The sequence below is a fragment of the Mauremys reevesii genome, linkage group 10 (genome assembly GCF_016161935.1).
Source record: "Mauremys reevesii isolate NIE-2019 linkage group 10, ASM1616193v1, whole genome shotgun sequence".
NCBI lineage: Eukaryota > Metazoa > Chordata > Testudines > Geoemydidae > Mauremys > Mauremys reevesii.
In genome coordinates, this window is record NC_052632.1 from 35695127 (window position 1) to 35721055 (window position 25929).

Consider the following 25929-nt stretch of genomic DNA (forward strand, 5'->3'; position numbering starts at 1 on the left):
AATTTGCAGCATTGTGTGTTACTCCGGGGGGATGCGCCATGTGTGCAATTTGTTTAATTTCCTCTGGGCAGCTTTTCTTGGGCATGAAAAGGAGCTTTCGTTCTTCTTCGGGTTTTTTAACAACGCACTGCTACCCAGCATTTCTAATTGCATCTCCAGCATTAGAGATGGTATTAAGTGTTGAATGTCAGTCTTGGAAGATTAAGGAAATACTACGGAGAGATAAACAAGTGTGCCCAAATGTCCCATTGTGTGCAACCCTGATCACCTGGTACCCAGTATACTCTGGCTTGGTGCACGGCAGATGAATAATTTCTCACTTCCTTGCTGAGTAAGGACACTCCCTTTCCTGTGGATAGCACTGAACTGGACCCATAATGTCCTGTGTCTGGGAGCATAGCTAGCCACTGAGAGGTGGCTTAGTCCTGGAGCAGGCCATGCTTGCCATGTTTTCCAGTGGTCTGCACAGACCTCATAACAAGACAAAAGGGACCCAATGCAGAGAATGTAGGCATTGCCATATTGATTACTAGATCAGTGGGCTAGCCAGTCTAGTATCTCATGTCCAGCAGTGACTGTTGTCAGATGCTTCCAGAGGAAGGCTCTAGAATCACTATAATGGACAATTATAGAATGTCTGCATACATATCACCACTGGTACAATGATCAACGCTCCCCCCACAACACACCTTTCAAGATCCATGGTTCCTACACATGCCTAGCACAACATGTTGTGTAAGTCCTCCTGTGCAGGGCCACCCAGAGGGGGGGGGCAAATGGGGCAATTTGCCCCAGGCCCTGGGCTCCGCAGGGGCCCCCAAGAGAATGGCTGAAGCTCCTGCCCCAGCCCAACCTGACCCCGTCTCCGCCTCGCTCCTGGAGCCTCAGCGCATCCAGGGCTGTCCCTGAACAGCTGCAGCCTGGCTCCAGCGGGGCCTGAGCTCCGCCCCGCTCAGAGCCGCGTGGTAAGGGGGCGGGGCTGCGAGCTCCGGGCTGGGTGGAGGAAGCTCACAGCCCCGCCCCCTTTACCCCGGGGCTCTGAGCGGGGAGGAGCTCGCAGCCCCGCCCCCTTACCACGCGGCTCTGAGCGGGGCGGAGCTCAGGCCCTGCCGGAGCCACGCTGCACCACTGTTCGGGGACGGCCTTGGATGCGACGCGCTGAGGCTCTGGGTGAGGGGGGAGCTGGGGGTAAGAAGCTGGGGCCGGTGGGGTTGGCTAAGGGGCAGGGAGTCTCGGGGACAGTCAGGGCACAGGGAGGGGGCAGAGGTTGGGGGCGGTCAGGGGACAGGGAATGGGGGGGTTGGATTGTGGGCATTCCGGGGGTCTGTCAGGACTCAGTGGGGGGGGTGGATAGGGGTCGGGGCAGTCAGGGGACTGGTAGCAGGGGTGGGGTCCCAGGGTGGTGGTGGTGGTGTCTCTGGGGGATGGTGAGGGGACAAGGAGCAGGATGGGTCAGGGATTCTGAGGGGGGGAGCAGTCGGGGGGCAGGAAGTGGGTGGGGGTCGGATAGGGGGCAGGGCCAGGCTGTTTGGGAGGCACAGCCTTCCCTACCCTAAAGCTCATTCAGCAGTTTGAGGCTTGCAGAAGAGCCAAGCTGTTAGCTTTTCCATTAGGGCTACCATCCCTTTCACTTCTCTCATGCCAAGTTATAGTCTATATTTAATTTCAGTGCCATAGGGCGATACATATCAGGGAAGGGTAGCTTCATTTAAAATTAGCCACTGAGGGAGGGATCACATGAGACGAGCAATATTCTTCCCAACCCTACAAATGGAGACCCCCATTACGTACATTCCCTGAGGCTCCAGAGGGGTTAATTCAGTGGTTCTCAAACTTTCGTCCTGGTGACCTCTTTCACATAGCAAACCTCTGAGTGCGACCTCCCCGCCTTATAAATTGAAAACACTTTTTTATATATTTAACACCATTATAAATGCTGGAGGCAAAGCGGGGTTTGAGGTGGAGGCTGACAGCTCGCGACCCCCAGTAATAACCTCGTGACCCCCTGAGGGGTCTTGACCCCCAGTTTGAGAACCCCTGGGTTAATTTTATTTTAGCACCCTATGCCCATTCACATGCATGTGCTATTTTGAGCATTTCAGTTTTCACAACATAGGCTCATCCCAGATTCTGGACCAAGCTCAAATGCTCAGTTCATGGAGTATGTACATAGTCTATACTAAAGACAAACCCACAGTAACCATCTCCAGTTTGTGAAGGACCCCATGGAGCCAGTCTCTAGGAAACAGATAAATGCATGGAGGTTAAGTCCATTAATGGCTATTAGCCAGGATGGGTAAGGAATGGTGTCCCTAGCCTCTGTTTGTCAGAGAGTGGAGATGGATGGCAGGAGAGAGATCACTTGACCATTACCTGTTAGGTTCACTCCCTCAGGGCACTTGGCATTGGCCATTGTCGGTAGACAGGATACTGGGCTGGATGGACCTTTGGTTTGACCCAGTATGGCTGTTCTTATGTTCTAACCTAAATGAACCCAAAGTTATGGAGACAGATATGAGTCAAGGAAGCCAGCAGAGTATCAGAAACCTGGAAAAATCTCTGACTGGATGGGCTCAGGCGTTTGGTCACAAGCTGAGGTGGTTCAAAAGTTTTGGATTTTTTTTAGGCAGAATTTTTTTTGTTGTTTCTTTAAACAATCAAACACAGCAAGCAGCAAATATTTGGCCACACACTTCTGAAACCCCAAACCATATTCAGGTTTTGGCAGACTAATTTCAGCTTTTCAATTTAAAAAAAAAAACAACAACAAATTTTGAAGGAAAGCAGACATTGTCCGTGAATTTTTTCTGCTTTTTAAAAACCCCTAGTTTTTGAACCAAAAAAAGTTTTGATGGAAAATATTTGTCCAACCCTTTTAATGAGCTTTTGTGCCTTTTAGCACTAGTTGATGCTGAGAACCAGTGATACCCTGTAAACAAGTTTTCTCAAAACTAGGTTTGTGCTGAGATGCGGAAGGTTTATTTTTCCCAGGGCCGCCCGTGAGGGGGAGCAAGTGGGGCAATTTGCCCTGGGCCCCACAGGGGCCCCCACGAGAATATAATATTGCAATTTTTTTATGGAAGGGGCCCCTGAAATTGCTTTGCCCCAGACCCCCTGAATCCTCTGGGCAGCCCTGCTCCTGTGCACTAAATGGCTCAATAGAAACTATGAGGGTGAAGTCAGACAATCACTATGCTCTCAAATGAACTCACACAGGAAAATGATAAAAGATAAAAACACCACATCACCCATGGAGGAACACTTCACAAACAATTACTCTATACTTGATCTCTCAGTCCTCATCCTCAAAGAAAACCTGCACAACGCTTTCAAAAGATGAGCCAGGGGCTTAAATTCATGATGCTGCTAGACACTCAAAATCATGGACTGAACAGACACGCTGGATTTATGGGTTATTACAACAATCTATAACCCTCTCACCTCCTCTTTTGCCCATGACTGCAGAGGTGTTAATGGGCGACTCTACCTTGAATGGTCCCTTACAATATATGCTTACACTAAACAATCTGTTGTCTTTTGTATTTAACTGTGACACTCTCACTACCTTTCCCAGACCTGAAGAAGTGCTCTCTGGGACTCGAAAGCTTCAAGCTGTGTGGCTTGAAAGAAGTTGGTCCAATAAAAGATATTATTTCACCCACCTTGTCTATATCCCTTATAAATCAGAGTAAAAATGTGCTGAACACCCTGTGAAACCAAACCATTTATTTTCACTCAGCTGTAGGCTAGACTCCCAATCCGCTCGGTCTAAGCAGAAGGCTACAGTGAATAAGGCCCACCTTCACAGTTGTTGTACTAACATGACTATGTTGATTAGGGTGCGATTTTTTTATTGATCTAGTTCAACCCCAGTGGATGCAATTATATTGACATGAAGATGCCTTATTCTGATATAGTTTATTCCTCTTCCTGTATGGGGGGAAAGCTGTATTGCTATAAGCATTCTTATACTAGTATATCTGCATCCACACTCGGAGGGTTATGCAGCTTTAACTACACTGGGATAACTGAAGTAGTACAACTTTTGAGCATAGATAAGATCTAAGGCCAAGTGCACACTACAAAATTTTGTCAGCACAGTTATGCTAGTTAGGGATATAAACCCCTCCTCCCCCGTTCCACCCCCCGCCTCCTAGCCAACATAGCTATGCGGGCAAACCCCCAGGGTAGACGCTGCTATGCCGACAGAAGAGTGCTGGTGTCGGCCTAGCTAATGTCTTTTGGGGAGGTGGTGTTGCTCTACCAGCAGGGCTATGTCACAAATAGCTGTGTAAGCTGTATTGGCAGAGCCTGGATAGTGATGTAGACTAGCCCTAAGACCACGCTAGAATGAGCAGCTCGCAACAAAACTAAATGGAGAGAAAAAAACCCTCCTAGAAATGCTCCTCCATAATATGATGGAACTTCCCTGGAAAAATTCAATCAGCTGTGGGCTGTGGCTTGTGTGTGGAGTATATGACTGAAGCAAGTTCTATCAGAAGTAGAACAGGGGAAGGATAAATGAGATTCTGTCACAACAGCAGCAACAAAGCTTCCATCAGGACCTGAATTCTCAAGACATCGGACGAAAGCAGGTGGCAATCAGCTGTCAGTGGGGTTACTGAGTCTCTTTCCTACTTTGGTCCTCAAATGGCAAGTGTAGGTTTGTTTTTTGTTCTTTATTTTAATCACTGGGACAATGGCTCGGGGTTTTATCTGCTCAATAGATGTGAGGTGTTAAACATATTTCCACCACAGCAGAACAGAAATAATGCTAGCGTGTGGGAGGGTGTAATTTGCTGGCAAGGATCAGATGGGCATCTCTAACAATATCAATTTTCTGTGGTTACACCAGTGGCAGGGATGGATTCACCATCCCCTTCACAGCATCTTCTATGCAAGTTGTTTTGCCTCAGTTTGTATAGAATGTGTATTTTGCTGGTAGAGGCATTTGTCTGGGACTAGTAGGGGCCATTCGCCTTCTCCCCCCTTTCTCTTCATCCCGGGGCTCACTGTAAGTTTCCACTAGAGAGGAAGGAGCTGCCGCTGTTAGGAAACTGTGGCATTGGAAGCTTGTAAATGTGCAAGTGGTAGCAAAAGATTAACCACAGAAGTTAAACTTAGCACTGGAGGAAAACAAAAGCTTCCGAATCCAAGGAGCCACATGCTGCTCAGAACCACTGAAACCCAGGGTCCTTAGTTCAGAAGCATAACAGCAGTTGCACAAGGCTACAAGTCAGTAATCAGTCTGTGAAGTCATTCCTGAATGTTGCTCAGTTCCTTTCTCTTAAAGTCAGTAGCTGAAGCCTCAGTGTATTTGCTTTAAAATGAAATGTAAGAATCTGGCTGTTAGTTGCCAAATGGTTCGTCCAGAGTCTCTAATCTTGCCAAAGGAACCTAGTTCTTGGTAGTTCTGGGGGGAAGGCAATATGTCAAGGCATTTATAAAACGATAAATCCTTTGAAGTCTGGGAATAGATGAACTATAAGAATAATGAATGCTTTTGGAATCTTCATGTTGGACAGTAAGCAATTTGGAGATGGGCCTGTAATGTCCTGTGTGTGCGCTTGTACACCAGCTCATTTAAGCTTTTATATGCTACATAATGCAATACTACTACTTAATTCTTGTAACACTCATGTAATGTATGGCACCATATCTTCATACTATAGCCATTATAGAGATAGATAAATCAAACTACTCAAAAGTTAAAATGGAGCCCAGAATGTGAGTCAGTGGCAGAACCTGGAAACAGAACCCAGGAGTCTTGGCTCCCAGGGCTATGTTCTAAGCTATGCTCTAAGCATTGGGCAGTTTTATAGCCCCCCTTTCCATCCCATTTTTTGGGGGTTACTGGACTTTCCCTAGCTTGGTGGCCCTCACAATTTTGTGAATATAATTCACCATTGACACTTCCATACAAATCTGGAAGTCAGTAAGAAGTGGCCAAATGCAAGTAAAAATGATCCGGTACTGCAAAGCCTCCAATTAAAAAATATAAAATAAAATAATCACTGCATGCAACAGTGAAGGAGAAGATGGTTCTTGGCAGCTACTATTGGTGCTTCAGACCAGTTTAATACTCCATAGGCTTCCTGGGCACACTTAGTTTCACTGCACATCCATGCATTGCAGCAACTTTTTAGAGCCTATGATGCTGCATCTACTTTAGCTAGAGATGGATTTAGTGATGGGAAGATTCTTCGCAGTTTGAGCAATTCCAAAGATAATACACAAATAGAGTAGCTGATACATTGGCATGATGATAAAATACTTCAGCTGTTCTCCTGTGTCGGCTTTAATGGAGCCTCCCTGTAAAAACTAAGATAGGCCAAAATCATTTGTGCAACCCCATGGCTGTGAAACAAGTTCTTCAGGCTTTTACAACTAGACTATCAAGTTGCCATAGACTGCGTGCATCACAGCATGTTGCTGTCTTGCAGGGAAGCCTTGGCAGGAGTGGATAGTCTGTGGGTGGACTGCCTTTGTCCGTTCTTCTCAGAGAAGTGATGTGCACAATAGCTCCTCTTCCACAAGAGTATTCAAAATGGAACCCACCAGTGATCAGTATAGTCTCTCCACCTTTTCAGCATATCTGAGACCTCCTGGAGAGAAACAGGGAAATGCCATGGGCTCTCATGCCACCAATATACTGATGACAAATAGCTTGAGGTTGTATTGGAACAAACACAAAATCAACATCCAAGTAATTAAATTATGTATTCAAAAGGAGGGAAAACACCCTAATAGTAGATCTAATGAGCTGAGGTACAAATAAAATACATTGTATGGCTGCCATAAAAATTATCTCCAAATATACTTAAAGGTTATGAAGTTCTAACTACACATCTAGGGTGGAATCCTGGCCCTGCTGAAGTCAATGGGAGTGTTGTCATTGACTTCAATGGAGCCAGGATTTCACCCTTAATGTTTAAAACACAGGTATAATGCTGATTTGGGGAAAGTGTTTGTATATCACTTTCTTGGCTTAGCTGATGGAAGTTTTAGATTATTATTGAATAAGGAGAAATCATGAAGTCCTTTTCCAAAGAGTTAAGGGTCACAACAGACAGATTTCCAGAATAAAACTTGCCCCATGAAGCTAGAGTAAAAACCAAAGAGAAACACAAAAAGGCATTATTTGCTTGTCAGTGGAGCTATTACTAGGTTCATTTTTACATTACATCTTTGCTTTAAAATAATTCAATATTTTATTCGATAAACTTGGTTGATCTTCTGAGGTAGGCTGGATAATGAAGCTCTCTAATCCATTGGTAAGCTTTAGAAAAAAATCCAGTTGACTTTGCACAATAAACCTCTGACTGCTAGAACCTGGGTCTGAACAACAGGGAGTGGATTACTCTACAGTTGCCCTCTACAAGCATCTGGCACCAGCCACTGTCAGAAGACAGGATACAGGGCTAGATGGACCATTTGTCTGATTCAGTATCGCCATTCTTATGTGCTTATGGATCATCATCACAGACTGTGATAAGGACTAAAAATCATTTTTTCCTGAAAATTTTATTTATGTAGCTTCTAATGTGCATCCCTTATAGATACTGAAGGGCAGGGCTGGCTCTAGCATTTTTTGCTGCCCCAAGCGATGGAAAGAAAGGAAAAAAAAAAAAGCCAAGCCGTGATTGGCGGCACTTCGGCAGCAGCTCTGCCGCTGCCGCTTCATTCTTCGGCAGCAATTCGGCATCCGGTCCTTCCCTCCAAGATGGACTGAGGGACCTGCCGCCGAATTGCTGCCGAAGAGCCGGACATGCCGCCCCTTTCCGTTGGCTGTCCCAAGCACCTGCTTGCTGCGCTGGTGCCTGGAGCTGGCCCTGCTAAAGGGCGAGCCTCTGAATGTTTGGAAATTCAGATATTAATGCGTAACCTCTATCTAGCACTTTGTAGCTTCAGCTCTTATCTGACAACCAGCGAAACTTCACACAAAAGCCCTGGAAGGAACCGAAGAATTATCTTACATATGGTGAAACAGAGACAAAGATGTTAAATGACCTGCTGATGGTTACAGTGGGAGTCTGTTTAAGAGATAGGACAGAGGAACTACTGACTTTCAGGTCTGTGCTCAAAACCATTTCTCCCTCTCTGATAAATGCCAACATTTCAGATACATTTCAGATTCTGCTTTTGTCAGACCTTTTCATTCAGCTAAATTGGGCTGGAGATCTCTCATGCACTACCTCCCTTTAGGATATTTCAGTACTTGTTGTGTCTGGATGGGATGAGATGTAAAGTAATGTTATGGCAGGTGTCACCAAGTGACACTGTTACATTTAGTCTTCCAAGTTCTTTCTTAGTGTACGAACAAATGTGCAGTCTTGGAGAGACACGCTATGTGTTATTATATTTGAACTTTGCGAGCAGCAGGAGAGTTTGCTCTCTGACTTGGTCTCTAATTAGCAGCAATTCTTGAAGTAGAGTTGTTCCCTGGGAACCAGGCATTGGTGTTGGGTTAAGATTCTTGAGAGAAGAAATTGCTTACATGCCTTTTGACCATGTTTGGTCCAGGACTGATATATGCATGTAAATAAAACAAATTATTCTTAGACCATTCCCAGTTACCACGTCACAAATTTCTCCACCACTGCAAAACTGACCTGCAAGACCCTGGGGACATCTGCTCCTGCTCTGCAGGAGAGCAAAAATAACAAAATAATAGACTCTTTCGTAGTAAGTTAGCACACCCACCTTTGGTGAGAACCGTTATATGTAGAGGCAGCGGGAAAAATAATTTTTGAAAAGTTACTTTGTTTAAGTTCTGTTGGTTGTTTACATTCTGGGCAGAGGTTAAACTTGGTTCTTATTTTTTCCAAACTGATTTGTTTAACAATACTTACAGTAGGTTTCTTGTGCACTTCAGAATGGTGTCTGCTAATCAACTTACATAACTGTTCGCCTTTGTGATTTCAGTGCAAGGAATTCACTGTCCACTCTGGCTATGAGGTGCTTCTCCAGCGAATGTTGGATGGCAGAAAGATGGCAAAAGATGTGGAGGACTTGCTTAAACAGAGGTAAGAAGTGGTGGTGAAGGAGGTATGAAAAACTATTTATGAACTCATCTCACCTAGTCCTGAACACTCTTGCAAGAGCTGCAGGAGGATTCTGCGGGTCACTTCAGAATTTGATTCGGAGAGTACAGTCATACATGCTTTTAATAGAGAAGTCTGTACAGAAATGATCTGAGAGCCAACGAGTTCTTAGCAGCAAAGTCAGACACCACGTTGGCATATGAATCATTTGAATGATGACCCCTTCCCCCTCCCCCACACTCCGCATAGCTAATTTAAGACATATTTCCAAAAATGAAATGAATGAAAATAAACAATGTCAGAGTTACACCTTGTCATGCAGTTAAACAATGGTTGGAGGAGGAATCATAGACATGAGCAAGAGGCAAGACTAAGTCATCTAGCCCTCTCTATCAATGCAGAATTTTTCCCCTTGCACTATACATAGAGAGACCTGAGTTTCAAAGTTAAGATCCAAATTTTCCCAAAGATTTTTTTTTGAGGGGGGTGCAATAGGAGGAGGTTTGGAAGGACTTTAGATCCTGCATTCCATTCAGATCCATCTCTAATCAGTTCTGTGTTTGTAAATACATATTTAACTACACACGCCCAATTTATTGACTAAAGCAGCAATCCTCTTTATTAACATCCAGAAGCGAAACATCAGTGTTTTCCCTCATTCACAGAAAGCCAAAGCTTCACACACATTAAAATATGCTATTAGCCGCAGTGGGTCAATTTCCTATAATTACTGAAATTTGATCTTTCTTTTGGTGTAACCATGGGTACGTATAGTAGCTCTGTGTAGACCTTTCCCAGGCATTCTAGGATTGACCATATCTCTCTCATCTTTTCAGGACTAGGTCTTTGTTCCTAGATCCTCTTTGAACATACTGTACGCATGCGTGTCCATCTGCAGTCTGTTTCTCACAGGTTGTGGTGGTTGCCATTAGTTTCTTGGTTTAGAAAATACATAGAAACAGAGGCCACTCTTCATTCTCATTTTTGTCCTTCATTTTTAGCTGAGACTTAGAAAAGTTCTATTCAGTATGTAGTTCCAGTTTTAACTGGTTGTGTTTAACAACTTTAAGCCATCATGTACGCTGTATGGTGCTACCCCACGGCTATTAACCCATTGAAATGTAAATAGTCTCCCAAAAACATTTAAGTGATTTAGGTTGATTTCCTTGGACGCTAATGGAAACGTCTTTTACCTGTGTCACACAATCCTGCAGCAGTCTCATAACGACGTTAGGTGAACTGTACCCATTTGAAGTGATTTTTTGTGGCTCCTTAAACTGGAGATCAAACCCTTTCTTGCATGTGTTTGTAGTAGCTAGGAATTATAGTATGTGATTGAGATTATGTAGGGGTGAAGGTGGGGGGTTTCCATCATTTGCAGGATACGCCTAACCATGGCTTGCAGTATGTGCAAAAAGGACTTTCCACAAAGCAGGAGAAAGATTCATCTCAAAGACATTCTGAAACAAGTAGCTGCAGAAATCTATCAGAATTGTTTTTTCCATGAATTCTCACCCTCCTCCAACCCACTCCTCTGACCCGTAGTCCTGTACGTGTAAGTATGTGCACACATGCGGCGGCTGTCAGAATCTCTTTACTTTTGGCTAGAAATGCATTGGAGCTGTCTCTTCCAAGAGTGATGCAAGTGCATGTTGGTGAGAAGGGCAGAAGAAGGAGAAAGATGGGACAAACCAAACCTTTATTCTTGGAAGCCACATGAGTCACAGTCAGAGATTTTATCACAGCAGCTGCTGAAGGGGCCTTGTTGACACCAAGAATGGGTGCAGTTTTGCCACCTATCTCAAATGCAAACAAATTCTGTCCACAGCTATCCTGTTCTATGCACAAGGATGGCGTAAGATTACGGGGAGGATTAGGACAATGGTTCTTTGGGACAAACAGCAAATTTAACTCACTCATGTTACATAAATGCTATGCATGTAAGATTGTTCGGTCCTTCCATCCCTGTTCCTTTCAGTCTGGTTATGTTTTCAGGCGCTCTTCACAAAGGTTTAGAAACTTACTTTTTGTTTTAAATGAGAACTGTGGTTCTCCTTTATGGGGCCCAAACATTGATTCTATTAACAACTCCTGTAAGTCCCCTCCAGCTTATCAGCAACCTTGGTCAACCTACGCATAGATCCAATACTGTCAAATATGGGAATTCAAAAGTCATAAGTCATTCCCTCACCTCAGCCCCAAAACCATGCAGTTTCAAGAAAATGCATTTTGCCCTCTGATTTTAGGACCTTTAAAGGTTCACATTCTGTGCAACTTTCATTAAAAAAACCCATAAGCTGAGAGTCTCATGCAAATCACGCGACTGCAGGACCTGGGGCTTTTGGAAAAACAGCAGTAACATGAGAGCTGGCAACACCCTTTGATCACCATAGCGCCACCTGAGTTTAAAAGAAGATTCCACATCTCCAATTCAAAATAAAACAAACAAAGAGCCCTATCACATACCCCTCAATTTACCATGCAGTTTTTGTTCATGGATGATTATCCACATTTTCATGCCTATAATCACAGAAGAATCAGGCTGTATTAACAGAACAAAAATTAATCACTCTTTTCCCATGTGCAGGGAGGAGAACTATAAACTGTCTAATTGGCTGCTCCCTGCTGTACAACTATTATTATTCAAACACAAGCCTCTTCTTCAGAACACACACGTATTGCATACAAATCATAAGACAAATGGCTTCTAAGGACATTATTAGAGCGAAGAGAATGAGAATCTTGTCACCATGTAAAAAAATTATCTGCTCTCTGAGCTGCACATATACAAGGGGACACAATGAGCTAATGTATGACAAGATCCCACTTCAAACAGTAAAGGCTCAGAGCTCTTAGATGTCTGTTTTCAATACTTCCTTAGCAACTCCAGTTTTCACTAAAAATGCTTTTGGTAGTCCAGGCATCACCCTCTTTTGAACACTGACATGGCATTACTGGCAAGGGCCTCTATTTGTTGCATAAGCACTAGTGGTTTTGCAATGCACTGTGCTGTGGTTTTTGCTTTGCAAAAGATTAAAACACAAGGAGTGTGTGTAATGTACACATTTGCTTGAACCAATTTCCTGTACGTGGAATTAAGGCAGCAATTACAAATTAAAACGTAGATATTTTCTGTATTTAAAAAAGAGAGATGGCCAGGTTAAAAATCATATCTTAAAAAATAATAAAGTGGCTCCAATCCTCATTTGGGGCCACGAAACACACAGTGCATCCAGGGTGCTCGTGCAGAAAGATGCTTTAATCCACCTTTGCACTCCCCTGATCCTATGCAGGTCTGGCCCCGAGGGGCCATTGCAGCAGGTGAAGAATTACTGAGGAGTCCTGGCTACAGCCCTTTTCCCCAGCCATGCCCCTCCCCCAGATGCAAGGATGGGCCTGTGGTATGGAGCCACTATGCAAGTTCTATGCTACCTGAGGATTCGCCTACACTTGGGTGATCATCCCAGGGCTGGATACATTGGCTGTGGGGCTGCTTTGTGCTGCTCCAGTGGAGCAAACGGCCCAAACGCAGGTGGGGATTGGAGCTGAAGTTCTTATCTAGGGCAATGACAGCATCTCTTATTTTTAAAAGAGAAATAAAAAATGAATTTACTTTCACTCTTCACTCTGCATTTCCTCTCACTTTATCCAATTAAAGTAGACTAGTCAGTTTCACTTTGAAGGCCTCTCTTACAAATCTACTGTGTTAAATAAAGGTAGTGAAGTGCCCCTGGGATCATACTTGATATTTAGTTCCCTTTAGCCCCAGAGGATCCCAAAACCACTTGCACATAAGCGGCTGCGTGTGCCCATTGACCACCACTTGGAAAGGGCATTCACCTCTGGGGTGGACTGCAGCACTAAGCGGGCAGACCATAGAGGGCAATGGTAAAAAGGTGAAACGTCAGCAGAATAATTTATTCAAAATCTGAACTCGAGTACAGCAGGTTGTAAAGTAAGGCCTACCACAGCAAGTGTATACAGAGAAGTGTTTGAAAGGCAACTAGGTCTCTTTAAAGACAGAATCAATCAAATCATCTCATTGTGGCAGGGGATTTATCTCAATCCATATGGAGAACACCTGGCGTACTACACCTCTACCCTGATATAATGCGGTCGTGGGGAGCCAAAAATCCCTACTGTGTTATAGGTGAAATGCCGTTATATCGGGGTAGCGGTGGCAGGGCTGCAGCGGTGATTTAAAGAGCCCCGGGGCTCTGGCTGCGGGGAGCACCAGGCCCTTTAAATTGCCGGCGGAGTCCCGCTGCCGCAGCACCTGGGGTAGCAGCGGCAGGGCTCCAGCGGTGATTTAAAGGGCCCAGGGCTCTGCAGCAGCCGGAGCCCTGGACCCTTTAAAGCGCCACCAGAGCCCTGCTGCTACCGTGCTATATGCGAACCTGTGTTATGTCAGGTCGTGTTATAGCGGGGTAGAGGTGTACTTGTGCTGGATAAACAACAAAGGTCAGAGTGACAAATCAGGTAAATGGGGCTAACATTAATTTAAATGGGGCCTGTTAGGCCAAATAGCCATACACTTGTCTGGGAATTCCTTTTGGATACAGGGGATAACTTTCAAAAGTGACCAATTGACTTAGGAACCTCAGTTCCATTTCCAAAAGCAACTTGGGTTTCTAAGTGTTTAAAAAAAGAACGAGGAGTCCGGTGGCACCTTAAAGACTAACAGATTTATTTGCGCATAAGCTTTTGTGGGTAAAAAACCCACTTCTTCAGATGCGTTTTTTTAATGAAAGTTGCACAGAATGTGAACCTTTAAAAGTCCTAAAATCAGAGGGCAAAATGCATTTTTTTTAAACCTCGTGGTTTTGGGGCTGGGGTGAGGGAATGACTTGTGACTTTTGAATTCCCATATTTGACAGTACTGGATCTATGTGTAGGTTGACCAAGGCTGCTGATAAGCTGGAGGGGACTTATAGGAGTTAATAAAATCAATGTTTGGGTCCCATAACCACAGTTCTCATTTAAAACAAAAAGTAGGTTTCTAAGCCTTTGTGAAGAGCACCTGAAAACATAACCAGACTGAAAGGAACAGGGATGGAAGCACCTAACAATCTTACATGCACAGCATTTATGTAAAATGAGTGAGTTAAATTTGCTGTTTGTTCCAAAGAACCATTGTCCTAATCTTCTCTGTAATTTTACGCCGTCCTTGTGCATAGAACAGGATAGCTGTGGACAGAATTTGTTTGCATGTGATATAGGTGGCAAAACTGCACCCATTGTTGATGTCAACAAGGCCCTTTCAGCAGCTGCTGTGATAAAATCACTGATTACGACTCATGCCCAAATAAATCTGTTAGTCTTTAAAGTGCCATCAGACTCCATGTTGTTTCTGAAGATACAGACTAACACGGCTACCCCTCTGATACCAAGAGTTTGTCACTTTGGAAAACGGGACTTATGTGCAAACGGGCACCTGCTGGGGACTCTACTCGTTTACACCAAGCATACACCACTCAGCTATAGTCCAACTTTTCCACCCAACCGTGAGCCAAGCAAAAATAGAAGAGCCAATTTAATTTAAAAAAATGTATTCTCTCTAAGCAGATAAGAACTTCTTCCAAGTCAGAGGAGGACATCAGTGGGTGTCTTTTTAGATGAGCTCTTGATAGCAGTGGCACTGGGGAGAGAGAATAAAGACAGCTACAAACCAATTGTTTGCATCTCAGAGTCGGCTACAAATGCATTCTTGCAAACATGGGCCCAACCTCAACAGAAGAAAATAACTAAGGAAATTTTGTTAACAGGGCACAAGCAGAAGAGAGATATGGGAAAGAGCTGGTTCAAATTGCTCGAAAAGCAGGAGGACAAACCGAAATCAAGTAAGTCTTTTTCAAGTTTGTTGCATTAAAGTGCCTCCTGTTTGGTAATCAGAGACATGGCTTCACTGAAGAAAGGGTCAGGAATGTGCATTTCACACTGAACTAAGCTTACATTTCAGTTGGCTTGGGAAGCCTTATTATCCAGTAAAGCTCAGTTCACCTCATGAAGCATTCTTTCTCCATTTGGCCCCTCTCGGCAGATTGGTAACAAAATGGCAGTTGTTGCTGGGAGTTTCCTGATCAAGTTTTTATTTCAGTATTACTGACCTCTGCAACTGGACTGTGAAGGAATGAAAGGGAAAAGAGATTTGGACTTGGGCAGCTCTAGAAATCTTAGTAAAGCTTATATTAGTGATATAGGCCAACTTTTACAGCCACTTGAAACGCTTTCACTCTTCAGCTCTATTAACTAATGTTCTGCAGCATGCTAAAACAACACATGGTGCTTCTCCATGCCCTCTACTGTTTGCTGACAGTATGTATAAAGTGGTGGGAAAGAGGAGAGGTATGTGTTGGCAGGGAATTCGACTTCATAAACAGCACTGCAAGACTGCTGCTATTTCTGATTGACGCGGCAGTAATGAGACATCCTGTCATTACAGCCATAAGTAATAGTAATGGTGTATTAAGGTGGAAGAGGATGAAGATTTGGGGTCACAGTAGTTAGGGCTGAAAGAGTGGACTCCAATCTACACAAACCTGCACTAAAGATCCCCAGGGTCACCCACCCCCTCCAGCCCAGATCTGATTTCTTAATTGCATCCTACTGGTTTGGTCAATTTATCACTCACTTCCTCCAACGTGCATATGAATTTCGGTTAGTTTTTAATGGAAAATCTGACCTCAAACCTGTGGATTATTTCCTGGGCACCATCATAGCATGCAAGTACCAATCAATCACCTGTATCACTGGCCCTCATATGCTGTGACATATCCCAGATTAAAGGGCCTATGGGGAAATGCTGAATTTGACTCTGGCCATTAATTTGAACTCTTAGATGAGCCTAGTGAAAAGCAGCGTAGAGATTCGAGGCTCACACTAAGGGACATCTCTGGCATTATTTTTCTTTGCATGCTCTCCCTTTCCTTTGCTGTGGGTCTCTAAGAAAATCCAGTAAGTTAAATGGAAGAATTCTTTCAGCTGGGAAAATCAGTTTCTTGCAATTCTTGCAATTCCCGTTGAAGATGGTTTTAAACATTCTGATGGTTCATTTCATAGAGTGAAAATGAAAAAAAAAAAAAAAGACTAGTGGTTTCAGAATTAAGAGAGTGGATTAATGATGAACTGTTTTGTCTCCAGTAAATCTGTATGCCTTTTAAAAGTCCAGGACTTACAAGAAAATTTCTTCAAAATTTCCTTCCTGTCAAAGTAGGGCCAGCAGAGATTGTGTATACAGAAATGAAGGGCTTTGGCTGCTGTCCTACAACTTCAATAGGCATGGGTGGCAAGTTTGTAAAAATTTTGGTGGGGCCCAGAACCCGCCCCCAACTCCGCCCCCCCCAACTCCGCCCCCACCTGCCTAAGGCTCTGGGAGGGGGCTCGGCGGGGGAGGTCTGGGGTGCAGATCCTGGGCTGGGGATTAGGGTGCAGGAAGGGTGCTGGGTGCAGGCTCTGGGCTGGGGCAGGGGGTGGGTGTGCAGGAGGGGGTGAAGGGTGCAGGCTTTGGGATGGAGTTTGGGGTTGGGAAGGTTTGTGTGGGAAGGGGGAGGGAGTTTGGGGATAGGAGGGAGTGCAGGGTGAGGACTGTGGGGCTGAGGATGAGGGGTACATGATGCAGGAGGGGGCTCAGGGCTAGGGAAGAGGGTTGGGCTGTGGGGTGAGGGCTGTGGATGAGGGGTTCATGATGCGAGGGGGCTCAGGGCTAGGGAAGAGGGTTGGGCTGTGGGTGAGGGCTGTGGATGAGGGGTTCATGATGCAGGAGGGGGCTCAGGGCTAGGGCAGAGGTTTGGAGTGTGGGGTGAGGGCTGTGGATGAGGGGTTCATGATGTGGGGGCGCTCAGGGCTGGGGCAGAGGATTAGGGTGCGGGGGGATGAGGGGTTCATGATGTGGGGGCGCTCAGGGCTGGGGCTGAGGATTAGGGTGCAGGGGGATGAGGGCTCTGGCTGGGGCTGAGGATTAGGGTGCAGGGGGATGAGGGGTTCATGATGTGGGGGTGCTCAGGGCTGGGGCTGAGGATTAGGGTGCGGGGGGAATGAGGGCTCTGGCTGGGGCTGAGGGTTTGGGGTTGGAGAGGCTCAGGGTAAGGGCAGCCTGCCTTGCCAGTACTGGCGGAGGGCAGGCACTAGGACCCTGCGGCAGCAGACAGCAAATCTGCTGGGAGCCCTCCGGGCAGCAGGCAGGGGAGAGGCGCGCTGCGTTCTGTCAGGCAGGGACGCAACACAACGCGTTGGAGGGGGAACACGCGGAGGGGGTGGCAGGCGGGGCTGGGACCTGCTCCAGGCAGGGTCGCGGCGGAGGGGGGAGACCTGCAGTGGCCGGGGCCGATCCAGGCAGGACCGGGAGAGACCCAGCTCCAACTATTGCTGGAGCAGGGCGCCCAGCCCTGAATATTGCTGGGGCCCGGGCCCCACACAAATATATAACCTGCCGCCCATGTCAATAGGCAACCTATGGAAATTGTGTCCTCAATAACTATAATAATTTGATCTAAAGATAGGCCTAGGTTTCAGCATTGGGATATGAATCTGAATTTCCCTAAAGTCTGGGGATGTTCAGATCCAGGGCTTGGGTTCAGGCCCATCTCTACCTTATACCGGTATTTATAGTACTTTCTTTGTCATGGACAAAGAGGTGAATACATTGTCACAGTGTGTTGTAAAGCTCATTTAGAGAGGAATGTTTCTATAAAACCATGGCCAGCCTAGTGGTAGTGATCCTCTTCGCTATGATGCATGTTGTCCCAGATGTCTCACTGTAGTGGTATATTGGGGTTGAGAAGGAGAGAAAGTACCTTTCATCATGCAGCATCCTCTCTGATTGTTTAAAGAGCCACACAGATGGACTGAAAAGTGACTCTTGTCCAGAATATGGGGATATAAACCAGACAAAACTGAGATCTAAGCATGGCACATAATGGCATGACTAATAATATGTAGTTTTTATAGCCTATATTTTGACACCATGTCAAGTTTTTGTTTGCTTGCCTGGATATATGCTGCAGACAGTAACTCTGCACCTAAGAAGCAATTCAGTCAGAGAGACTGAGAGTGGGAACAAACATACTAGTGACAGGCATGTATCAAAGGGCCATGTTAGTCTGGATCTGTAAAAAGCAACAAAGAGTTCTGTGGCACCTTATAGACTAACAGATGTATTGGAGCATAAGCTTATGGTGCCACAGGACTCTTTGTTGCTTTTTAGTGATAGTCAAAACGTTTCTAAAAGAATTGCACCACAACTAACCTCATATTCCACATTCTAACTGCCTAGCCATTAAATTAAACAAAACTTGTACATCTATGTGAAATAGTGAATAGTCTGTCACTCCCAATAGTATTCCAAAATTTAGACTGAACTAGGAATAAAATGGCTCGGCGGGTTCAAATGCAGCTTTTGAAGCTGCATCTGGGCAGCAGTAAATCTGAAATGTAACCTAAGGATTTTGCTAAGCATTTGAATTTGTGACTCATATTCAACAATTAGCAGGAAAAACAGCTTCAGTTTTTCTTGCAGAACACTTTAGTGAACTTCCTGTGTCATGCCATATATAGAATCATAAAAGCTAGAGATGGAAAGAAAAAAAAAAAGCACAGGTCACTCAGTCTATCTTTCTGCCAATACAAGATTGTGCCCTAGTCTTTTGTCCAGCCCAGTTTTAAATGTCTCTAGGGAAGGGGCTTTCCATCACTTCTCTTGGGAGATTATTTCATATTCTAGTAGGGTTCAATGTCAGGAAGCTTTTCCAGATATTCAGCCTAAAAAAGTTCCCTCTCTTAATTTCATCCCATTACTCCTAGTTTTTTAGGTTGATACAAGGAAGGAAAATTTACCCCCATAAATACCCAATCCCAGAGAACATCCAGAAGGCCCCAAAGAGAAACAATGGCAAAGCCAAGATGTTAATTTGATGGAACATTACCAACAACTGCTGACTGAAGTGACTGATGAACTAGTTGAAAAATATCCCCATGGCTCCCGCAAGTCACAGTGATTCTCTGAAGAACTTACATGAAATGAAGCAGGAAGGCAAAAGAGGCTGGAGTGCTTAAGGCATAAAACCTACACAGCCCCAGTCCAGGAACAGCTGGCCTACTGACAAAGAACCACTGGCAGACCCTCACTGCAGACAGAAAAGCAGCCAAGGGAATCTTCCTCCCAGACACAATTGCATCTGCCAAATCACAGATAGCAGAACTGTGACATGCAGCAAACAGCCGAATAGAGCCCCAAATACCCATGCCAATATGCACAGTTCTGCCCAACTTCACAGTCAGTCGTTGCCACTGGGCACTTTACATCTCCTGTCCCCAGGGGAGCTTAGAGACTGGGATCTTCTCTAACATCCACTCTACCTGGAGAAGTGGCCTGGGAACTAGAGAAGAGCTGCAATAAGAAACTCCTGTACTGCAGCTAAAGCCTGATCAGGTCTTCACCTCAGCCCAGCTGGGATGGGAAAGGAATGAGGTTAGGAGACTAAGCAGCACCAGTGAACACCGGTAAGAGGGAGCAGCCACCAGGGTTCACCTTTGTGAGCTTGCTGCCTCTTCTTTACAGCAGATACCTTGGGTTGATAGAAGTACAGCCTGCAGCTAACCGTTGTGTGCCATTGAGAGGAGAGAGCCGAGGGCTGGCAACTTGCTGGTCAAATGGCTGGCTGCCCAGTTCGGGCTTGAGGGAGGACCAAGCAGCCAAGATATGGATCCTTAGAACCAAAGATTCATGCAGAGACTGGGCCCCTGAGGAAGAGACTCGAGGCTAATTCTTAAGGGGTAAACAAACTCTTTTAAGCCTCCTATAAAGTTTTGAATGAAGTTACTCGTATTTTATCCAAACCAGCCTGCCTGTGCATCACATGCCTAGGACAGTCTGCTGTGATAATTCCCTGGTAAAATTAAAAGATTCACCTCTCCTAAATTGGATCCAACACAACAAAGGCCTGGCCTCCAGTGATAATGGGGACGTTCTTGCCTTCTAATACCACATTCTATTTTTTTTGCCTGAGTTTAGCAGCAGTTTCGCTCAGGAGGCTGCATCACAAGTAACAACTAATGATTTCTTAGTTACTCAATATAGTAACTGTTTCAGGTTCACCACAAACAAATTACTTGGCCAGTGAGAAGGCTTGAGCGGGGATTCTAAGGTTGTACAATCAGGAAAGCAGCCATGTTTGGGAAATGGTAGGAAGAGGAATTTTGCCATAAACTTAGTTGAGTTATTACTAATAACTCAATGGCGCCATTTGTACAACAGAAAAGTTACCATAACCAAGGCCAGAAAGTTTTCAAAATGTAATTTTAGTTCAAAAATATTATTTATAAATGAACCCGAAGAAAAACGCAGTCTGAACACAGGCATAGGAGTCAGGAACTGCCAAGTTCTAATCCTTTCCCACACAAGTTCTAATTAATTCACACACAAAAACATCATTAACATGGAGTTAAAGTTGCAGGTACTCAGCAGCGCTCTGTGCTCCACCTGCCCTTCCAGAACAGAACAGTTTGAAAAGCTGGGAACACAGAGTTACGCTGATGCTCCCTGCACAACCTCACCTCTGCCCCCAAGGGGGTGGCAATAGAAGCCAGGAATACAAAAGTACCTCACCCCTCCCTAGCAATCCTGCAATTTTCTCTGTGGTGCCCACAACTTTAAATCAGTACTTCGCCTGCTGGCCCACTGACCCCTACCAACTTTTTAAAGCTATTATATTTTCAGTAGTAGAAATAATTAAACAAAATGATAAAAATTGTACAAAGTTACAAAACCTCTGAAAGAACATAAATCATAATAATGTAGGTCTGTTATCAACAGAAAAGAAGAATTTGCTCGCAGATCATTCCCTTTTTTAAACACTTCCTGCTGTTATTCAACTAGATTATTGTCCTTTTCTTCCAGCCTAGCAACCTGCATCCCTAATCTCTGTCTGGTTTTCCTCCCCAAATTATTTCTACTTATGTACCTACCAGCCACTTGCTGCGCCATGACTCCAAGGGAAGGTGTGGCCATCTATTCAAATACAACCACAACTCTGTAGCTTTTCCCAGTGCTTTGTGTGTACCCAAATATGTTATAATGGCAATCACCAAGTGGTGCTGTTATACAGTCTTCCACGTTTCTTGTCTTGGCATGAGAGCAGATGTTCAGTCTTAAGAAGACATGCTGTGCATTGTTAGTTTTGATGATACAAGGTTCTAGGTAGAAGCAGCTGTGCCAGCAGCAAAGTGTGCTCACTGCACTGGTGTCTGATTAGAGTTAATTCTTGTGGAAGTTACTCTCTGGGACCTGGGCATTGGTGTTTAAATGATCCCTGGAAAAAGGGATAACCTGCATGCAGTTTGTGACCACCTCTGTCCCAGGACTGGTGTATATGTCTCAATAAGACAAGCCATATTTAGAATTTCTCCAGACTCCAAATCACTCATTTCTCCTCCATTGGGAAACTGACCTGTAAGCCCCTCCCTCCCCTCATCCCCCCACAAACATCTGCTACTGATTGGCAGAGGGGCAACATTATAATAAAGCACAAATGCAGAATGAGATCTGACACTCAGCGAGCTAAACGGGATTTTAGTAACAAAACCGGTTAATTAGCCAGAAGAAGAAAACGTGGTGTCTCCATCTTTATCCCCATTGGCACTAGCACACTGAACAGTGGCTTTCATCGGTAGATTCCCCTGTTCTGGTACTGACTTCAGTATATATGTCAATGAAGGACAAACAAAAGCATTTTCAACACTAGTTCAGAAAGCACAGTTGAGACTTGGCCTATGTGGGAATGAGCTTTAGGAAGTGCCAGTCACTCTTTGTGAACCGATACTGAAGATGGCCATGTCTGGCCTACACGAGTTGTGAAGGCTCTCTAAGTCAGAGATCTGAGGGGGTCCTGCTGTGGTAATTCCATTTCCTAGTATAAGAGAAGTTGCTGCTGGTTACTATGGTAATAAAAACTGTTGGCTAACATCCAGCTGCATAAAGTTATTTTATACAGATACCCTGATCCAGGCAAATTTAGTCACTGTAGCTTCTTGTTCTTGGAGCTCTGCAGCTGTGGAAGCTACTTCCGATTTGGGGTGGAGTGAGTGTATCCCTCTCTAGCCTTGTAGTCCAAATTTAACTCATCAGTTGGGTGGCAGCATTAGCCAGGGCCCTGGCTAATTTGTTACAACACATTAAAGGAGACAGAGGCCTGATCCCAGCTCCCTTACAATGAGCTTTTCTCTAAGCATGTTCACCTTAGAGTCTCAACTGTCCAGTTTGGTTCTTGTGACAGGGAAGGAGTGGAGAGACTGGCTGGCCACTCCTTATATTTTAATCACCTTTATCCTCCAGTGTACTTTAGGACCTCCCATCACTGGTGCATTTGGGATGCAGGGGGTTGGGAGGCCCTAGTGAAAGAACTGGAAAAAGAGGCCACCAGACCAGAACTTCAAAGGGAGGAGTAGGGTATATCAATGCAAGTACGGTCAAGGTTTTCAGAGCTTTTAATTAAAATAAAGTCTGAGATATTTGCATGTCTGCAACCTAAATTTGTAGTCATAGTCTCATCTGCATGAATGTTAGATGGGGGAGGAGAGAGGACGGGTTTAGGACTTTTAACTTTTAACTTTCTCCAGGCTTTGGACTTGAACATCACTCTGAAGCCTGAGAGACCAGATTGTCATATCTGGGCAAAAGTGGCAAAGATATGAAAAACATCCATACGTTTCACACAACTGGGAAAGGATGTCCCAAAGGTTTTTTAAAACTGCAAGGTTTTTCAACTGAATAACAAGCTACTCTGAGTTTGCAAGTGCTCAATGGTAGTTTGCTCTATGGTCAGCAGAGTTAGATACATTTAGGAGTTTTTAAAGTGGATTAGAAACAAAAAGAATCTTAACAATGGTATTGGTTCATTAGACCATTAGTAGATGGAAATGGTAGAATTATCAATAATAATTCAGAAGAGGCTGAAGTGTTAAATACAAAACAGAAATATTTATTGAAGAAAAAACTAATGTTGTAGTTATACCATATGATGAGGCTATCACTCCTTCCATTTCATTAGTATCTCATGAGGATGTTAAACAGCAGATACTGAAGTCAGACATTTTTTAAGTCAGCAGGCCCAAATAGTTTGTATCCAAGACTTTTTAAAGGAATTATCTGAGGAGCTTTCTGGATAGCTAATGTTGATTTTCAACAAGTCTAGGAACACTGGGGAAGTTCCAGAATATTGGAAAAAAGCTAATGTTGTATCAATATTTTAAAAAGGGTAAATGGAATGTCCTGGGTAATTATAGGTCTGTCAATCTGACATTGATTGCAGGCAAGATAATGTACTGCTGATATTGGACTCAATTAATAAAGAATTAAAGGTGAGTAATAAAATTAATACCAGTCAAAATGGATTTATGGAAAATAGATCCTGTCAAACTAACGATTTTTTATGAGATTACAAGTTTGATTAAAGATAATAGTGTTGAGGTGATATAATAATAAACTTTTAGACTTCTGTAAGGCATTTGACTCGGTACCTCATGATATTCTGATTAAAAGACTAGACCAATATCAAATTAACATGGCACATATTAAATGGATTAAAAATTGGCTAACTGATAGGTCTCAAAATGTAACTGTAAACAGGGAATCACCACTGAACAGGTGTGTTTCCAGCTGGGTCCCGCAAGGATCGGTTCTTAGACCTATACTATTTAACATTTTTAATCAGTTACCTGGAAGAAAACTTAAAATAATCACTGATAAAGATTGACTATCTGATTACAAAGCTGGCTGAGGCCAAAGTTGTAGGCGTGAAATTTAAAGATTCATCTTTAGAGGATCTCGAGTATACAGATGATGATGCTTTACTTGGAGAGACTATTGACCAACTACAGCTAATGCTGGAAGAGCTGCAAAAAACTGCCAGAATCTATGGGACTTAAGTTCAATGGTGATAAAACCAAAGTTATGCATGCCGACTATAAAACAGAAACCAATAACCTGCCAACGCTGCATGTAGATGGCAAAACTATTCATCCATTCAATGTCATTATCTATCTGGATAGTCAGTTGACAGCAGGACATTCCTTACCCAAAGAAGTCGCACATCGGATTGGTTTTGCATCAATGGCATTTCAGCATCTTCAGAGGACTCTGTTTGGGTAGTGGGATCAGTGCCTAATTTGTAATGAAAGAGGTGCCAGAACTCAAAGGATTTAGGTGCTGGGGTTCAAGCAGTTTTTTTACTTTCATAATTGATGCGGCAAGCCTGGAGGTAAAAGAACAAGGTGACTGCAATGGATGGGGGGAGGGTGTCCTATCCAACGTGCAGAACAAGTTACATTTTTATAGGAGACTTATACAGCTGAAGTTGGCGGAAGAAGAGTATGAGGCCTACCACAAAGGAGACTGGAAGATGCAATTTTGAGGGATTCAGGAAACCTAAATTGTCCCATTACTGACTTTTGCTGAAGGAAGACGACTTGTTAGGAACCATTCAAGATGAAAATCCATTCTACTCACCACTACAGCTACAACACAGCCATGAGAATCTGCTGGATGAAAGTTTCAGATAACACAAAAATTGGGGGAGTGGTAAATAAGGACAAGGACAGGTCACTGACACAGAGCAATCTGGATTGCTTGGTAAACTGGGGGCAAGCAAGTGATATATTTTAATGTGGCTAAATTTATACCCCTAGGACCAAAGAAGGTAGACCATACTTACATGATGAGGGACTCTATTCTGGTGAGAGTGACTCTGAAAAAGATTTTGGGGTTGTGGTGGATAATCAGCTGAATATGAGCTCCCCGTGTGATGCTGTGGCCAAAAAGATAATGCAATCCTTGGAGGAATAAAACAGGAAAATCTTGAATGGAAGTAGAGAGGTTATTTTACCTCTGAATTTGATATTGGTGCAACTGCTGCTGGAATACTGTGTCCAGTTCTGGCATCCACAATTCAGGAAGGATGTTGGTAAACTGGAGAGGGTTTAGAGAAGAGCCATGAGAATGATTAAAAGGTTAGAAAACATGCTTTATAGTGATAGCCTCAAAGAACTCATTCTACTTAGCTTAACAAAGAAAAGGATAAGGCGTGATTAGATCACAGTTTATAAGTACCTACATGGGGAACAAATATTTAAAAATATGTCTTCAATCTAGCAGAGAAAAGAACAACATGATCCATTGGCCAGATGCTTGACAAATTCAGACTGGAAAAACTGCATAGATTTTTAACAGGGAGAGTAATTAACCACTGGAACAATTTACCAAAGATCATGGTGAATTCTCCATCAGTGGCAATTTTAAAATAAAGACTGGATGTTTTCTAAAAGATCTGCTCTAGGAATTATTTTGGGGAAGTTCTATGGCCTGTGTTAGACAGGAGGTTACATTTTCTGGCCTTGGAATCTATGAATTAAAAGCTAGTTTAGTCCAAATACTGGTAGTTTAGAACCAAGCCAGATGTTTACCATGGCCATGGAAGGAAGAAAGGGGATTGCTATTTAACTGGTCTCCTGATATGTAGCTGGGGCACAAACAGAGGTGAAAGTAAGCTGGTACGGTCTGGTATGGCATACCGGTAAGAAAGTGGCCACCGGTACACAGCCAACTATACCGGAAGAGCCGCTGAGGCGGGGGGAGCAAAAGGGGCAGATGCCCTGGGGCTTGGCGATTTAAAAGGGCCCAGGGCCCTTTAAATTGTCACCGGAGCCCCGAGCGGTGTGGCCTGGGCAGCGCTGAAGGGCTAGCTGGGGGGGAGTCTGGCCTCAGCCCCTCCCCTTCCACCTGGGGCACCGCCCCTTCCAGGAGCCCAGAGCCGCCCCCCCACCTTGCCCTTGACCCGGGCCACCCTGCGTACCGGTAAGTCTGTTAAGTTACTTTCACCCAGGGCCGGTGCAAGGA

At 44.3% G+C, this 25929-nt stretch overlaps 1 protein-coding gene across 5 annotated transcripts in view; it reads left to right on the forward strand.

The window, feature by feature from the left end:
• Nucleotides 1–25929, forward strand: part of PSTPIP1 (proline-serine-threonine phosphatase interacting protein 1) — a 91469-nt gene that overhangs the window by 28648 nt on the left and 36892 nt on the right. For 3 of the 5 annotated variants that reach the window (XM_039492850.1, XM_039492853.1, XM_039492854.1), the window contains 2 exons: nucleotides 8926–9026; nucleotides 14810–14884. In XM_039492850.1, the coding sequence (XP_039348784.1) occupies nucleotides 8926–9026; nucleotides 14810–14884 (176 nt within the window). Of the gene's footprint in view, nucleotides 1–699; nucleotides 736–1089; nucleotides 1171–8925; nucleotides 9027–14809; nucleotides 14885–25929 lie in introns of those variants that run through there. The other 2 variants (XM_039492851.1, XM_039492852.1) reach the window with 2 other exon arrangements.